This window comes from Anopheles coluzzii, chromosome 3 (genome assembly GCF_943734685.1).
Source record: "Anopheles coluzzii chromosome 3, AcolN3, whole genome shotgun sequence".
Lineage (NCBI taxonomy): Eukaryota > Metazoa > Arthropoda > Insecta > Diptera > Culicidae > Anopheles > Anopheles coluzzii.
Window position 1 is genome coordinate 74,303,872 of NC_064671.1, and position 18,399 is coordinate 74,322,270.

At 42.0% G+C, this 18,399-nt stretch overlaps 3 protein-coding genes across 3 annotated transcripts; 2 read left to right on the plus strand and 1 right to left on the minus strand.

The window, feature by feature from the left end:
* Positions 1–3,582: 3,582 nt before the first annotated feature.
* Positions 3,583–4,879, minus strand: LOC120959766 (fibrinogen C domain-containing protein 1-like). The gene has a single exon (XM_040383399.2). The coding sequence runs from the start codon at positions 4,713–4,715 to the stop codon at positions 3,777–3,779; it is 939 nt and encodes a 312-aa protein (XP_040239333.2). The 5' UTR covers positions 4,716–4,879; the 3' UTR covers positions 3,583–3,776.
* Positions 4,880–5,360: 481 nt separating this feature from the next.
* Positions 5,361–6,594, plus strand: LOC125907266 (ficolin-1-like). The gene has a single exon (XM_049608479.1). The coding sequence runs from the start codon at positions 5,495–5,497 to the stop codon at positions 6,431–6,433; it is 939 nt and encodes a 312-aa protein (XP_049464436.1). The 5' UTR covers positions 5,361–5,494; the 3' UTR covers positions 6,434–6,594.
* A 4,241-nt stretch (positions 6,595–10,835) lies between these two features.
* Positions 10,836–16,800, plus strand: LOC120957496 (uncharacterized). The gene is made up of 4 exons (XM_040379726.2): positions 10,836–11,790; positions 11,872–12,331; positions 12,415–12,836; positions 16,425–16,800. The coding sequence occupies exons 1-4, from the start codon at positions 11,554–11,556 to the stop codon at positions 16,536–16,538; spliced, it is 1,233 nt and encodes a 410-aa protein (XP_040235660.2). The 5' UTR covers positions 10,836–11,553; the 3' UTR covers positions 16,539–16,800.
* Positions 16,801–18,399: the final 1,599 nt, after the last annotated feature.

Here is an 18,399-nt window from a genome sequence, read left to right on the forward strand (position 1 = left end):
TCGTTTTCCATTGCAAAAATGGATGCAATGCGTGCAAGACATGTCTATCTACGTTTTACAAAACTTTTCTCCTCCGATTTAAGTAAAAAACATGGAAAATTAACGTATTTTCTGGAGCGGCTCCAAATTGTTTGGCAAAATGCTTCGGTCAGCCGCCGCCAGGTGCGCTAGTGAAAATCAAAATTACGCGTGCGAGTACGATCAATGTAGCCCGGCCTTTAAGGCCGGGCTACATTGATCGTACTCGCAAGCGTAATTTTGATTTTCACTAGCGCATCTGGCGGCGGCTGGTGGAAGCTTTTTTTGGTCATCGAGGGAATGGACCTGCCGGATCTCAAAATTAAGTAGTTTTTCCATCGTTTTCCATTGCAAAAATGGATGCAATGCGTGCAAGACATGTCTATCTACGTTTTACAAAACTTTTCTCCTCCGATTTAAGTAAAAAACATGGAAAATTAACGTATTTTCTGGAGCGGCTCCAAATTGTTTGGCAAAATGCTTCGGTCAGCCGCCGCCAGGTGCGCTAGTGAAAATCAAAATTACGCGTGCGAGTACGATCAATGTAGCCCGGCCTTTAAGGCCGGGCTACATTGATCGTACTCGCAAGCGTAATTTTGATTTTCACTAGTGCATCTGGCGGCGGCTGACCGAAGCATTTTACCAAACAATTTGGAGCCGCTTCAGAAAATATGTAATTTTTCCATGTTTTTAACCTAATTTGGACAAGAAAAGTTTTGTAAAAAGTAGATGCACATGTCCTATAAGCATTGCATCCATTTTCATGGCAAAAAACGATGGAAAAACTACTTAATTTTGAGATCCGGCAGGTCCATTCCCTCGATGACCAAAAAAAGCTTCCACCAGCCGCCGCCAGATGCGCTAGTGAAAATCAAAATTACGCTTGCGAGTACGATCAATGTAGCCCGTCCTTAAAGCTTCAAGCCTGCTTGCTTGGATTCCTTCACTCTCCGCCACAAGCTACACTTTCGACAATGGCTTCATCAATGCGTCAGCGATCATGAATGCAATAGGGCAGTATTGATGCTGAATAATATTGTTGCTTACCAGGTCCCGAATGAAATTGAACCGAGAATGCCTATATCTTCAGTTCTTTGACTTGCTTGTTCGGCTCGCAAGAAGATGAATCCCGAGTTCGACTTTCCAGCTGTCCAGCTTCACCAACGCTTTATATCTGTAGTCAAATTTAAACATTGCCGGGTTCAGATCACAGATCAAAGGATGCTGGGTGTTGTCGTACAAGAAGTGCGATCGTAGCCCGTGTCTTGGCGTCTCTTTCCTTCCTGGATTCGATTATTGGTTCAGGGGTGGCCGTTGAAACTTCCACAGGGTTTCCCGGACTAACAACATTTCGATTTTCGACAGTCATGTTGTTTCATATACACCGCTACGGAGCTTCTCGATATTAAACTTCCCGCCATGCATTTCCGAATTCACTTAATTCACAAAGAGTAGGGTAAATGTACCAATATTGGGCAGGTTAGAGGAGCAGTATCACTAAAACACTTACAATTTGTATTACTTTTCATGAAAGTGACGTTATTTTGAACGATAAACTATCGTATTATGTTGTGCTATTTTTTATTTCCCGTTTCAAATGCATTTTCTAGCCATATTCAAGAAAATGCAAACACTGTTTTTGTTCCTAATTTCGGCAGTTTGGTCCTATTTTCGGCAGGCTGTGCTCCTATTTTCGGCAACGCGAATACGGGTCGGTAAATGTTTTAATCAATGCAAATAGGTAGACAAACATGTTTAAAACAATTTTACACTCTCACTTTCCTAAGATTGGTATTAAAAAGTACTTAAATTATTAATTTTATGTTGTCCATTTTGGGCATTTTGCTGGCAATTTTTACAGGCATTTTGATTTGAGTTACAAACAAAGTAGGCACTGGAGAAATGAGACTGCCTGACGACTGTAGAGTACGGCTCCGACTGACCTACAAATTATTATTTTCCTCTCAAGTTATTGGATTATTTATAGTGAAATTGGTGAAATTTGATACAAAAAATGTGGTTTTATGTGTCGACATACGCGTTGTAGTGTTCTGATCAAGTTATAAATGAATATTCAGCCAAATCAAAAGTGTGTTATTGTTTCAAGTTTCGGCAGTAGTCCAAAGCATTGAACTGTCAAAAATCAACATTTACCATGTACCTTTCTTCGGCAGCATTTAAAGAGAAAAATAACTTGTTTTTCGTGATTTTAAAATTCCAAACGGGCTAGAATAACTGCTGCAGGCATAGAATCTTTCATAAAAACCATACTTTAATTGTGTTAGTGCTCTGGTTCTCTTAATAATGAAACCTGCCGAACTATTGGCTGACAGCAAATCTGCCGAAAAATTGTGAACTCCGCACATTTTGTACGATATTTTGAAAAATATGCAAGGAAATGATGTGATACTTCGTATATGAAGAACAAATAAGTATATCTCTATTTAAAAATATGTGTGGAGACTATTTTCAACGCGTTTTAGTTACTCTGCCGAAAACAGGTACAATGCCGAATGCTGGTACAGTTACCCTAGTACAACTTGGCTCAATTGCCTGTAAGACCACAGTAAAGGTAGACTTGCCTCTTCAAGTGGTAATTGCAAACTACTACAGTGAACTCTCTCTTATTTGACACCTCTCCAATTTGAAAAACCTCTCTTATTTGAACATTTTGCACAGTCCCTTGATTTGTAGTACATTTTTGTTCCTCTAATTTGGAAAACCTCTGAAATCTGTGTCCTTCTTATTTGTGTATGGTGTTGCCATGGTTATTGAATGATATATGCTCAAATTGGCAATCGTATGCACAGTTTCCTATAGCAACAGTTAAGGCTGCATACTAAATGTTCTGTCTCTTTCTTGTTTGTTTGGACCTTTCATTCACTTTCAACCTCTGTAATTTGAAAACCCCTCTTATTCGACAGTCCCATCGCCTCTCAAATAAGAGAGGGTTCACTGTGGCTGGTATTATTGAATCCGTTCGTAGCGGCGGCGTACGTCCCGACACTCATTTTCCTAACGTACTAGATTCTTATTTGTGTATGGTGTTGCCATGGTTATTGAATGATATATGCTCAAATTGGCAATCGTATGCACAGTTTCCTATAGCAACAGTTAAGGCTGCATACTAAATGTTCTGTCTCTTTCTTGTTTGTTTGGACCTTTCATTCACTTTCAACCTCTGTAATTTGAAAACCCCTCTTATTCGACAGTCCCATCGCCTCTCAAATAAGAGAGGGTTCACTGTGGCTGGTATTATTGAATCCGTTCGTAGCGGCGGCGTACGTCCCGACACTCATTTTCCTAACGTACTAGATGGTTGCTACAGTTATTCACCGCGGCGTTGTAGGACCGGGTTCAAGAAATGTGTTGCCATCCCTAGAATTTCATGTGAGCGCCGTACGTTCCCGCTACGAACGGATTCAATAATACCAGCCTGTATCTTTATTGAACATATTTCTATGACTTCTATGACTTGCAATGTTTCAATCCTGCATGCTTTGAGTGGTTCGTAATGAATGCATGGCTAACAAGAATTGGTTACAGCGCGCGAAATGACAGATATGGAATAAAACACCAGACAGGAAGAATGTATTTTATTGAATGAATTTTACTGGTTTGAAGTTCGATGTTCATTTGTCTTGTTTATTTGACGATAGCTGAAGATGCACAGTCCGAAACACTTATTGCAACCAATGGCAAATTTACAATCCAGCAACTGAAACGCTCTGACTTCGTGGCGTTACTTTCATTTTGCGTTACTTTGCACGAATCAACATACGAGAGTAAGCCATTCCTTCGTTAACCTGGTTGAAGGTATCCCAAACAATATTTTGTGCGTTTATACTATTGTTATAAATGCCGTTCAGATTTGAAGTGTGATATAAATAGTACCACCAGGCACCCTGATATGTTACGGCACGGTTTCCTTCTAACCAAACATCATTGTCACTATCCTTGGTCGTGAAATTCATGCCCTTGTGTCTGTGCAATGAATCCCCTGCTGTTCCAGTGTACGATCCGAGCTTCGTCAGCGGATAATGCTCCTCCTCACTGCCGATCTCGAACTCATCGTACCGTATGTACTTGTAGTTTCCTTCGAAGTCCTTCAGCTCCACCAGCAGCTCGTGCTGCCGGGTCGAGGTCATCCGATGCAAATGCTCCAGCCCGAGCCAGAACTCTCCATCCACGCTTCCGAACCCGTCCCGATACTCGGTCCAGTTGCGGTAAAAGTCCACCGATCCATCGTAACGGTACTGGAACACAAGCCAACCTCCTCCGTAGGCCGTCTGCTCACAATATCCCAGAAACGGTTGATCGTTCTCGGTAAGCTGTAGGATGTACTTGCCCGATCGCTTCGAGGGATTCTCCTTGCACGATGGAAACGAGACACTTCGAAGATTTATGCCCGAATTGATCATGAACAGATCTAAATCTTTCTTCAATACCAGCTGGTTGCTTTGTTCGAGTTGAGTCAGCAGCATCTTATGGTTGCGGCCAACCTTTTCACTCAACTGCCTTATGGTGGAGTCCATCTCCATCAGCTTGTCCTGCAGGGTTTGCAGTTTGCTTGCGACCATCCCGAGCGCGAACCCGGCGGCGCACGCATTTGTGTCGTTTGTTTCTATACCGCGGACTTTGTTGATCGTTGATAACAGCACCAAAGGTAACAGCACGTATATTTTGTGAGCGAACATGGTGAGCTAACGTCAAAGACTCTCCTCCACAAAAGATGATACTGAGGCCACAACGGGCTATGCAGCATCCTTTTATACAGGAACTAGCAGCATAATCGCAAACGTCATTCTTATCAATGTTGGATGGAGGTGAATAATTTTGGGCAGATTTGCACAGCTCCTCACTTATCAGTACCGTGCGAATGCAAATATTTCAAATGATGACGACCTTATCATCGTGTGCAGTGAAAATACTCACTGCAAATCATATTTATTTGTATACATATATGATCATATGTTTCTGAAGCCTACCAAGGGAACGAGCGTGTCGAAAGAGAACGTGGAGAGATTGCAGATGAACGAGGAAAAACCCAAACTGATGGTAGCATCATCAGCGAACATACAAAAACAAACCTTGACCTCCTCTCTGTCTGGTCTGGTAAGCCTTTGTTGCATTGCATTATAACCAAACAACACTTGATAAAACGCTTTATTGTCAGTATAGTCTGAACTAACCGGTTGAACTTCGATTCCCTGCCAAGCACGATGAAAACGATTTGCATTAGTGAGTATTTTCACTGCACGCGCGTGATGAGGTCGTCATCATGTGAAACATTTGCATTCGCACGGTACTGATAAGTGGAAAGTTGAATTTTTCGTGAATTATTCACCTCCATCCAACATTGATAAGAATGACGTTTGCGATTATGCTGCTAGTTCCTGTATAAAAGGATGCTGCATAGCCCGTTGTGGCCTCAGTATCATCTTTTGTGGAGGAGAGTCTTTGACGTTAGCTCACCATGTTCGCTCACAAAATATACGTGCTGTTACCTTTGGTGCTGTTATCAACGACCAACAAAGTCCGCGGTATAGAAACAAACGACACAAATGCGTGCGCCGCCGGGTTCGCGCTCGGGATGGTCGCAAGCAAACTGCAAACCCTGCAGGACAAGCTGATGGAGATGGACTCCACCATAAGGCAGTTGAGTGAAAAGGTTGGCCGCAACCATAAGATGCTGCTGACTCAACTCGAACAAAGCAACCAGCTGGTATTGAAGAAAGATTTAGATCTGTTCATGATCAATTCGGGCATAAATCTGAACAGTTTCGCGTTTCGATCGTGCAAGGAGAATCCCTCGAAGCGATCGGGCAAGTACATCCTACAGCTAACCGAGAACGATCAATCGTTTCTGGGATATTGTGAGCAGACGGCCTACGGAGGAGGTTGGCTTGTGTTCCAGTATCGTTACGACGGATCGGTGGACTTTTACCGCAACTGGACCGAGTATCGGAACGGGTTCGGCAGCGTGGATGGAGAGTTTTGGCTCGGGCTGGAGCATTTGCATCGGATGACCTCGACCCGGAAGCACGAGCTGCTGGTGGAGCTGAAAGACTTCGAAGGAAACTACAAGTGCGCACGGTACGATGAGTTCGAGATCGACAGTGAGGTGAAGCTGTATGCGCTAATGAAGCTGGGATCTTACAAGGGATCGGCAGATGACTCATTGACACGCCACAAGGGCATGAACTTTACGACCAAGGATCGGGACAACGATACCTGGAATGGTGGAAACTGTGCACAATACTATCATGGTGGCTGGTGGTACTGGTCGAATCGAAAGTCAAATCTGAACGGCATGTATAGAAATAGTTATGATGAGAAAAATATGGTTTGGGATCACTTCAAAGATATTAACAAGGGTTTGGCATACTCACGTATGATGATTCGTGAAACGTAACGGAGAATTAACTCGGGGGTTGTTTATGAACGGTAAATTAACCATTTGAAATGTTAAAAAATAACTCAAAAAACGGTCATCAGTGGAAATTTCAGATAGAGAATAACAATTGAGATACAAGAAATATTCCCTGATAAATGTTTGTAAAGTCAATTTAGTCAAAAACTGTTTTTTGAGATGACAAACATGTGAGTCGTACGAGTTTGTCGTATAAAGCGAAGAAGATACAAAAAGGTGAAAACGAGATTACTCTTACTTAGTGTAACACATCTGTAACTTAGATACCGATGGTTCATCGCATTGTTGGCATTGAAGACACTGTTAGGTTGGTTTGACCTTTGGATCTATTTCAGCATTGATATGCGTTCCCCGTCAGCTCTAGGATCGGCATTGGTTCAGGATAAGTTCAAGCACCGGAATGGATTATGGATCCTTTCCGAAATTGGGGGCCTTCATGATTCTAGTTAGTTTTTTGTATGGAGTTTGACAGTTGGAGGCTGAAATTATGTAAACACTCCATACAAAACCACACAAAAAACTAGCCTGCAGTTTTCAGTCTAGATTATTCTAGCCACAAAGCTAGAATTAGATTCGAGTACCTGCTCGAAAACACGGGTTTGTTTACATTTATCCCAAGGTGCATTAAAGAGATCAGGTGATGATTCAATATAGAATCAAAGTGTATGTAGTCCAGGTGGTCTCATATCATGTTTTTAAAACCAAATTTGAATATCACTTTTTGAAAGGATGAGTGAAAACTTTTGTTTAAACAAGCTTTCTGGAGGCTTGACGAATACATAGAACACTCTTAAAATCTTCATTCAGAAATAGAAGCGATAAAAATAAGCCTTCTAAATTCATACACCTTGGGATAAGCCCACCTGTATATTATACTCACTTAGATAGCTGCTCGAAAACTGCTGTACAATGCAAACAGCTGACAGGCTGAAATTTCAGCCTACGAACTTAAAACGCAAAGGGCCCCATTGTTGTAGATTCCAGATTAGTTACAAGACAGCTTTGAATTCATATCCAGCACATAAGATCCAGTACAGTTATGATTTCAGTATAACCTTGAGAGGTGGTATGGGTTCGGGATTAGATCTCAGTCCTGTAAGGACCAGTTTTATAAGCTCCCCATAAGCTCCAAAATCGAAAGGAGATCAGCGTGAGGATCCAAGGCCGGTATGGGGTTTGAATCTCTTTTCTTCTCTCGATGTGGGAATTCCGTTGTTTATTTATAAAAAATATATTTGCATGCACTTTTAGCTTATTATATGCTTTCATAATTATGTAGTGGTGCCCTGTAATCGGGCCAAATTAACTAATATCGTAACAAACATCCACTTCAAACATGACGTTTGTAACCGCCACTCTACGTGTATTCAATTTGAAACAGTACAGTTGTTGTAGAATTTTCACTGGGATATTCAATGTCAAAATAACGGACAAATAAACGCCCGCTGTGCAAGGGACAGATAAAAAAATTATTGCTTCTCGCTCATTTTCTTAGTCGTTCTCTTTCCGCCCTACAGGAATTTTGTCGCGCTGCTCGTCCCCTGTACTTCCCCCAACCACTCGCATATGTGGGCTATCATTCGCTCTCATTCCCTGTCTAGTGCTATCTCTCTCTCTCGCGTGTGATCAATACTCATGAGCTGTAAAAAAATTGGACCAACATTCTGGTGGTAATAGGGGAATTTGGGTAAAGATGGACACATTAAGTAAAATGTTAAAAATCTAAGGATGTATAAATACAGTGACGATGAAAATTGTGTATGCTTTATCTTACACTCATGTTTTATCGGAAACTGTGTTGAAGCTTTTAAGTTGTCTATAGATTTTGATTTTGAGAACATGTTTCTTCTTCTTCTTCTTTCAATCCTACTTGTGGGCTTGGTCAATCCTACGTATGGCGGCACGGTCTATTTGGGGATTGAACATGTTTATTCATGCAATTTTAAAATGTTCGGGTGATAGACAGACACCTAAAATGGGAAAGATGGACACCATGAAGGGTAAGATGGACACTTGTAGGCAACATAAAGGATTTCCCACGGTTTATTGGTCAGTTCCCATGATTTTTTGGTGCACTCCCACGATTTTTTGGTCGTATCCCATAGATTTTTGGTTCGTTCCCATTATCTATTGGTATTTTCCGATTGGATATCAATACAATGGGACCAAAAAATTCTGGGAACGCACTAAAAAAATATGGGAACTCACCAAAAATTGATGGAAACCAACCAATAAATCGTGGAAAACCCTGTAAGAAATTGAAGATATTAACAGTACAGTAGAACGTCGATTATCCGGGGGCGGATTAACCGGCGGGCGGCTTAACCGTGCGCATAAATGTGACAGCTGTTCAAACGTACGGCGAACATTTGCAGCGATAGTCAAGTGGGCAACCAGTTTTTTGTGCAGCTCTGTAGTGTCTAGTGGTGTATTCGAAATTTATTTTTGTTCATGAACAGTTGTTAAACCTAAAGTTATTAATTAAAATAATATTCTACTAACTATTTTTCGATGGATTCAAGGTTAATTTATCATAAAACTAGTGGATTATTTAATTTTTATATGAATTTGACATTTCTTGGACAATTATCCGTGCAAATCGATTAACCGGCAAACGCCCGGTCCCGAGCTGCCCGGATAATCGACGTTCCACTGTATTTTAACTTATTCTAATGCCCTGTATTGACCTACAGAAACCAATTCTTAGTCAATTGCCACGACGGCTCATTTAGCTGTGAATTTAGAAATTATTAACGCCTCTTCTGACATGTAGAAGAATGCATAATCTATCTTACTTACTTACTTATCGGGCGCAACAACCACTTTGCGGTCTTGGCCTGCCTCTGGAAACCGCTTCGAAACCGCTCACAGTCTCGTGCCTTCGCCTGCCAGTCCGTTTTGCAGAATCCAAGGCATTTAATAAACAGCGGGCACTAACAGCTAACGTAATTCCAGCTTACAGAAGAACAGTTGTGATCTTCCCTTTAGGAAATCACTCCACAGAAAGTATGCAACCCCAGCATGTTTGATGAGATTGTCAATATGTCATGTCTCTTTTAACCAAGTCAAAATTCAACTTTTTGCAATCTCTGTAATCCCATAGAATCTTTCATCTATTCCTGGACGATGTCATATCAACGGCTTTTCTTTTTGTTGTTTAAAGATGTCCAAGTTGTGGCAAGATATTAGATATCGTGAATTCCTGCACCAGCGTCGAGCAGGTAATAGTCTAACGCATGGCTGCTAGGTTGACCAGTTTGCGCGCGCTTGCGATATTACAGGGTTTCCCACGATTTATTGGTTGGTTCCCATCAATTTTTGGTGGGTTCCCATGTTTGTTTGGTGCGTTCCCACGATTTTTTGGTCGTTTCCCAGAATTTTTTGGTGCAATTGTATTGATATCCAATCGGAAAATACCAATAAATTATGGGAACAAACCAAAAATCTATGGGATACGACCAAAAAATCGTGGGAACGCACCAAAAAATCATGGGAACTGACCAATAAATCGTGGGAAACCCTGTAAGTGCGAAGGCTGTCTTGAGCATGATGATGTTCCGAACACAACTGATGCACTTGTCCTGTCAAATGCAGCAGGTGCATTAAACGATGCTACGCTTGCGAAATCAAGTAAAAACCCCTGTAAACATTGACAAATATTTGAGTAAACTATGTCCCTAATATCCTTCATTATTATCACTTACTTTGAGTGTCTTCATCCAAAGATAATCTCTCAGGTACTGCTAACGACATCCTAGAAGAGCCACGAATTAAAACAGTTATATTCCATGAGCGATTTAGCTCACACGTAACTGAAAACGAAAAAAAAAGAAAAATTCAACCTGACCTAGGACCTTACCAAATTGCTACGTAGGAATGCAATTGGACTCTCTCAACCCAATAAAGATTAATGACAGGGCAGAAAGAAATGAAGCCAACCGGTACAGTGCCTACGTTCCCATGTTAAGGGCAACTGACCTTCAACCGCGTCCCTGAATCATTTTGGCTAGAAGAAACAAGTACGTAGGGAATTAAAAGAATAAAACTGAGCAAATTTGTACCAAAAAAGAATAGAACAACAGTAGTGAAAGGCATGAACTAACAAATACAGGGTTTCCCGCGATTTATTGGTCAGTTCCCATGATTTTTTGGTGGGTTCCCATCAATTTTTGGTGGGTTCCCATAGATTTTTAGTTTTTTCCCATAATTTATTGGTATCTTCCGATTGGATATCAATACAATTGGACCAAAAAAATCAGGGAGACGGCCAAAAAATCGTGGGAACGCACCAAAAAAATATGGGAACCCACCAAAAATTGCTGGGAACCAACCAATAAATCGTGGGAAACCCTGTAAATGCTTGTTTTAATGTTGTTTTTTTTTTTGGAACCGATTCCAGCGTCCCTAGTTTCACAATAACAACCAGCCCGAGTTGCCCAACGACTGCTGATCCTCATAACGTATTCACCGTTAGCACAGAAACACACCCCCACACCCGGTGTTCCGGTCATCCTATCGACGGCCACACACTCACCCTTGAGGAAAGCGAAAATAGTAAAAACAACTATTTCGACCGCTTCCGCCCACCAGGACAAGTTGCCAAAAAAACAAAACAAACCATCGATCCCGCGATCATTTCGTCACGTGACATTCACCGGCTGACCGACTTGTGCAACTGTGCGTATGGTATCGTCGGGACGCGTCATCGCTTCCCAGGCACTGCCATTACCAATCGGTCGTAGTAAATGATTCGAAAACAGAGTGCGGAGTGGGATCGCATCTCGGCTCTTAACAGTACCGATAACCATGAACTTATTTCGCGACACACACACACACACACACACCCAAACACCTTCCCTCTTATTTTCTCTCTCATACACTCTTTGGGATCGCCACAAAGCAAAATAATTGCACTGCGAGCATGATAAACCAACGAAACGAACGAAAGCTCTCTTACACAGACAGCAGCTCCTTTCACTTTTGGAAATTTTTCGGCCCAAGCCCAAGTTCTCGCTGGCGTGCGTGGTTGTGGATGTTGTTGTTTTTCCCCCCTGCACGCAAGCTTGTCGCTGGAAATTATTGTCCAGAAAGTTTGCAAGGTTATGCTTTCGAAATTCTTGCCCACTCGCGAGGGTGGGAGTATGTATGGGGCAGTCGGATCGGCATCGAATGGACCGGGATGGGGATCGACTGTGATCTTCGGCGTCGGCGTCCATTCACAGTGGACCGCGAACCGTTACACGATCCAGTTCGTACCGTGCGTGATCTTCGCGAGACGTGAATGGATAGATTTTATCAAAGCAAGGTGCACCATGACCAACTTGCAAGTTTTTACACCGGTAAGCGAGTCTTGCAATAGTCCATAAAAGAGTGCTCGAAGAATCTGCCAATTCATTACTCCGCCGTTTTGATGCCTTTAGATCCTACCGTACGTGGGACGATTGCCGGGCGAGCTACGGTACGGTTCGCGCATCAAGCTGCGAGGCCATTTCCGTGAGCCCGAAGATGCGGTCCACATCATCCTGCAGCGGGAAGCGCTACTGAACCCGCAGGACGAGCTACCCCTGTACCTAACGATTCACCCGGGCCGGAAGGAAATCGTGCGCAATCACCTGTGCAGTGATTGCTCGGCCGGGCCGGAGGAACGCATCGACAACTGTCCAATCGAGTGCGGTCAGGACTTTGAGCTAGCGATTGTACCGTCGGCCAGTGGGTACGAGCTGTCGCTGCACGGTACGCCGGCGCACACGTTCAGCTACCGTGCACCGCTGGCCACCGCCCGCTATCTGTTCGTATCGAGCGGTTGTGTAATTTTTGCAATTAACTTTGAAAATTGGAATGCAACCACCGGTGAGCAACCGCACCGGCCGCAAACACCAAGTGAGTGCATTGCATTATCACAGTGTCGTACCTCCGAGTGACCTCCAGTGTGACGATCGAATAAACTTTGCCTGATTTTACAGCGGCACCGCTTCTTGAACCGTCTCGGCTTTACCCCGTGCTAAAGGAACAGCAGCAACAACAGCGCCACACACAACAACAAACACGATCCCTTCTGCCTCAGATCCATCGTCATCCGCAGCAGCAGCAGCAACACCATCCCCATCATTCCCATGGCAACAATCTGCGGGAGCTTGTACTGCAGGTGCTGCCGCTGGTGCAGCTCGCCGCATCGCAGCTGCAGGCGAACGCGAACGATCGTAACGATGGTAACAACGGCTCTGGTAGGGCTGGCATCGGTAACCTTGCCCACCTACTGCCCTTGTTTCAACCGGTAGTGGAGCAACGCACGGCGCGCGTTAAAGCCAACCGCCCTGCCAATCGATGGACGTCGGTCTCCTGTTGGCGTATGAACAATGCCGAAATCCTACCGGCAATGTTTCTGGTAAGAAGAGTTGTTTTTGTTTTTATCGTAGGGGGGGGGGTGCACTTAAGAAGTGAAGCATGGTGATGTGTTTGTAGTGAAGTGATCGTACCGCGATCGATTGATGATCGTTATCGTTTTTCTATGTACTGTGTTTCGTCCAAGGAATGTGTCTTCTTTTAAACACTTATTCTACACAATAATTGCACTTTGGAAACAAAAACAAAAGAGAGTTAAGAGTAGAAACAGTTACAAATGACCAGTGTGTTAAACATGCATTACTTGAGAATCCAAGAGCTGCAACAGGACTATTTTTGTGATTTTGTGTTCAAATATTTAAACGAGCTATGGGCATTATGTGTGAGAGTAAATAATTAAGAATCATTCAATAATTTTGTGTTATTTGTATATGTCAAGTGAATTAATTGATGTAATTCAACAAATAAGAGTGTTTATGATTGAGCTCACAATCGCCTCTTCATCCAATTCAGCTTCTTCATCGAGTTTGTGACAGTGCCTGACAGTCAACAGTTGACGTAAGAGTGATAGTTATGTGCATCTTGAATTCAAACCCAAGAAAACACCAAAACAAGTCAAAGCCGTATCACCATAACTCGGACACTAGTATTTTGCATCGAAAGAGCTGTGTTCAATAAGTAATGGCTGGAATCATTGAATCCGTACGTAGCGGGATCGTACGGCGCTCACATGAAATTTTATTGTGTATTCAATGATACCAGCCAGTATGATGCAAAATAAGCTAAGCTTTTTAATAGCCATGGATTTCAAAGTCAAGACTTCTTATAACGTTCAAATATTCGTGTAAAGGAATGGAAATTACAAGATTTTCCAGGAGTTCTCTTAGTTGTGGGACTCTTTATTGATTCTTTCGTACGGGAATAGAGCTTTACGTCGCTGGAATTGGACTTTATAGCATTCGAAAAATCTTACAGGAATTTTCACACAAAAGGGTTCAAAATAGTCCTTCCCATATAAAGTTCTCTTCCAATAGCATAGACTCAAGTAAGTGTCCCACAACTATGAGAATCCCTGGAAAACCCTGTAAATTATGTTATAAATTTTATTTTTTTTTTTGTGTTTATAAAACCGATAACCGTTAGTAATAATCCCAACTTCATGATGTTAAAGAGGTTTTTTTAATTAATTCTTGTTAATACCAGATACATCAGCAGTAACACTTCTAGTAGAAATAGGAGATAATGTTTCCGAAATTGTACGTTATTTACCAGCTACTGGGAATAACGAATTCTGTATTGTGGATTTATTCAGAGAAATTGAGCTAGAATAACGAATTATGCCTTTAATTTACCGTCGTAGCATAATGAAAAACAACAGTGCAATAATTGGCAAAGTAAATTGGCGTGAAGAGACAAATCATTCATCAGCTCACGAATGATTCAAGTCGTTTAGTTTTAATTCTCGAATACGTTTAACTCACAAATGATTTAAAATACAGTGAAGCACCGTTTATACGTGTACAGTATCGGACATTAAGATAGGACCCTTTTTTTTCAATGCACCGTGCACTTGTTTTGCCACGTTACTCGTGTTTGTGTGTGTGTATGTGTGTATGTGTGTGTGTATGTGTGTGAGTGTGTGTGTGTGTGTGTGTGTGTGTGTGTGTGTGTGTGTGTGTGTGTGTGTGTGTGTGTGTGTGTGTGTGTGTTTGTGTGTGTGTGTGTGTGTGTGTGTGTGTGTGTGTGTGTGTGTGTGTGTGTGTGTTTGTGTGTGTGTGTGTGTGTAGTAGTAGAAAGTGAGTGTGCTTTTTAATGTGTATTTGCAAGTGCGCGGGTTTGTGTCTGAAAAACATAGCTTGCCATGATGTCATATTGCGTTGAAATTATTCTTATTATGTGTGTTATCATGTGAAACATTGTGCGTTTACACTTGGATAAAAACTAAAGTTTGCATCGACAGCAGCCCTTGTTCCTCGGACGAAAACGCAGGTGTGCTGTTTCATGAATGTGAATGCGACACCGGTGCGAAATGGACACACGCACAATAGCAATGAACTCGGCATTCTCTCACAGGTGTTTCTCCAGTGCACGCCATTGAAAGGCCTTCGTGCATCTCTGCGTTGCACGTTGTGTGCGAATGGTAAACTTTGTGCGTGCATTGAGCTGGCGCGCAGTTGTTCTTTTCAATGGGCGTTTTGTTTCATGAGCGCGGCAGTATTCTGTTCTCGATTTTGAAGGGAAGACGCTTACTCGCGTACTCGTTGATAGTTTTTATCCATGCGATGTTTTCGCTGCTCGACAACGATGTTATTCATCGCGTATAGAAGTAGAACGCAGGCAGAGCACGGGATCAGCCGTGTCCAAGTTTTTAACCAGCGCGTTCTTGACGGTCCAAGCAAGCAATGTTAGTAACAATGGGTCGAGGTAAACGTTGTACCGATTATCAGCGCCATATGTAAAAGCGAATGGCTGCTGCTGGCATTAAGCGCAAAAGGATCGAGTTCGTAATGGAACGATCGCGCACTTTTGTGGCAAACGCGCTTCGGACAACCGAAACGTGCTTAGACAACTGAAACGCGCTTGGACAACCGAAACGCGCAAGTCAACCGGTCGTCCTCAGAAGACCACGGCGAAAGAAGACCGTAACATTGTTAATATATCGAAAACACACTGATCGCGAGGGCGGTGGTCCTGCTTATCACACCAAAAACCTAACCCAAAACACAAAAAAGCTACTTACAAATCTATCCGAAACGACCTACTTGTGAAACAAACACACACATCAATACACATTCAAACATACATCCACACACACACACACACATGCACACACACATACACACACACATACACACACACATACACACACACACACACAAACACATACAAACCACACATAAACTTGGCCCAACGGGTGCACGGTGCGTTAAAAACCCAATGCCCTATCTTTCTGTCCGATACTGTACCTTTTATCCGGCTGTCCGTTTATCCGTGCTGTTGAAAAAATGACAGTTCAATACAAAGGTGACATTGCGTGCTGAAGAGGACATTTGAAAACTGTTATGAGAGCACATTGTTATGACAAAATTGCTATAATTCATGATACATTTCAAATATTCTCATTGGAATACTTGAAGTTAATAAAAACTGGTTAGATTTTACCAAAACATAATATAAATTCATCCTTTCGTGTTGGTACTCAAATTGACAGACAGTATTTCATCCACGTGTATTTTCATTTTCTTGTTTTTGATCATGTAGAACATGACTGCAATGAATGATTCATTTAATGATCAAAAGATGAATTCACACCGCAGTAAATTTACGGCCTCACCGTTTCAAAACTTCACCCAGCATGATTCATCAATTAACGTCTAACATACGGTTTGACAACTGCGCTAAACAATGTAGTTCAAATCGTAACATTAAGGTATGACCTTTTTCAATTACCAGGCGCTGTGTTGCGGAGTAGCGCACCGTACACAACAATATCACCGAAGACTGAACATGTGAACATATTGTAATTTTGGCTTAGCAAGGGGCTTGAAATTATGCTTGAGTACATTCTTTTATCAATTTAAATTCTTTTGTCTTTAAAGTTACACTATGTTACCTTCCATTCCATTTGCAGACCTGTTCCATGGGCCTGATGAAACTGTTTCGATTCCTCACCATTGCCTGCGTATTCGGATACATCGGTTACGTGTTCTCGAGAAACACCACTTGGAGCATGACCTGGAAATAGTGGTTCGATCGGTGTGAGTGAGTGGTTTGTATTAACAATTAACGTTTGCTTTAAAACATTGCTGCTTATGATTCATGTAAAAGAATTATTGCTATTAATAATAGTATGTGAGTAAAATATAAGAAAAACGTGTGCAGTCTATTATTTCTTAGTGAGAAAGACTTCTTCATTAATCTATCCTGTCCATCCTATCATAATCAATCTGGTATTAATCAATCAACAATAAGCGCTCCACTACTAATCCACCCTTAGCGAAGATTAATTCTAGTGCAAATGGTCGGTGAGCGATTCGATTGATTGGGAATTGGGAACGACCAATGTGACAACTGTTATTGTAATTATGTTTTATTGCAAAAGAGCTGCTGACAGAATATATCGAATAAGTTATAGTTGTTTGCTGCTTATTAAAAATTGGCAAAAGTATAGAAAAATGTATTTAGCTTTACAACAAACAAATAAACAAACCGCTCATTAGAATACGCTCTTCATTATCTTCCACTGTGATTCCTTCTGCTTGTTTTTCCCCTTCCCATAAACAACCTGCCCCCGTAAGCTGCGTTTTATCGCTGCAGAAAAACAGCAAAACATTCGTCATCCTTCATCGTCATTCCGATGGTCTTCATCCTTTGGCCAAACCATCGATATCTTCCGGTCAAAAGAAAAGTCATACCAGGCCATATAGGGAAGGAACAACAATCAAACAAAACAACTGATAATCTCTTCTTGCGTCAACATCGTCGCCGCCCTGCGATGTGCCATTTCCCGACCTACGAACATTCGCTTACGGCGCAATACCCAAACGAAGCCGGGAAAATCATTTGCAATGTTTAAAAAAAAACACACACATAAAGCATTGAGCTTGTGCTGATCGATTGGACTTGAAATTCCCTATACAAACATACATACACACACATACAGCAATCACTGGACACACCTCTACTGCTTGCTCTCTTCAATGAGTTTCAGTGGGGGATCGGATGTTGCACGCAGTACACCCGCAAAACCTACTCTCCTCTAAAGCATCCCCTCCTATCAGGATGAATGAATGAATGAAAATGTATTCCACCACCATCTCACCCACACACACACATAGTACCTACACGCAGACAACGCTATTCGTGTCCCAGGACCTAGCTCCAAAGCATCGCAACGCGCAAGGCGTTCGCTTTCGTGTCTTAGGTGCACGTGCACTGAATGTTAAGAAATGTAGTGTGCCATGACGATGAAGGCAAAAGCTCGATGTAATGCTTTCCTTCCCACGGGCTGGCAAAGGTGTATGGGTGTGTGAGTGCGTGTATGGTTGTGACAGAGAAGCTGTGTGTGGGTGTGATTAATGGAAAACGGCAACGATTGGGAACTGCTGCCAACGATGCCAACGATATGGCCGGATGGTGACATTTAAATGTGATGCTGTTTGTCCCTTCTTCTCTGTCCTTTTTACACCAGTTTTTTCTATTTAAGTTGTACCTTTTTTTCGCTGTCTTGACACTGTCGAATGGAGGAAGGGTTAAAGCCAAAAATTACGAAAAAAAATTGGGGAAAGTTTGAAATTTTCCACCAGTGTCATCAGTCCATAGTGCGTCTATTAATATGTGTTTAATTATTAGTTATTACGTTTAAAATCTAGCGATAACGAATTTTTTCCATATTTTAACTAATATTAAACAAATAATTGATGTATATTTTAAGTAATGTTTCACCATCTGTTAGAGTTTAGCGAAGTACTTAGAAACATTGTTAGCACTCCGGTTAAATAGAATAGTGTTGTGAGCTATTTATTCATCTCTAAACTACTAAGCTAAATATGTTTGCTCATTCAATGTCTTACCACAGTCCTAAATTCCATACTAAGCTCCAGGAA

Bases quoted from the DNA above. Each gene is read 5' to 3' on its own strand.
- LOC120959766 (XM_040383399.2), bottom strand. From the start codon at position 4,715: ATGTTCGCTCACAAAATATACGTGCTGTTACCTTTGGTGCTGTTATCA.
- LOC125907266 (XM_049608479.1), top strand. From the start codon at position 5,495: ATGTTCGCTCACAAAATATACGTGCTGTTACCTTTGGTGCTGTTATCA.
- LOC120957496 (XM_040379726.2), top strand. From the start codon at position 11,554: ATGCTTTCGAAATTCTTGCCCACTCGCGAGGGTGGGAGTATGTATGGG. The intron at 12,332-12,414 runs GTGAGTGCATTG...CTGATTTTACAG, and splicing joins GCACCGGCCGCAAACACCAA to CGGCACCGCTTCTTGAACCG. The intron at 12,837-16,424 runs GTAAGAAGAGTT...TTCCATTTGCAG, and splicing joins TCCTACCGGCAATGTTTCTG to ACCTGTTCCATGGGCCTGAT.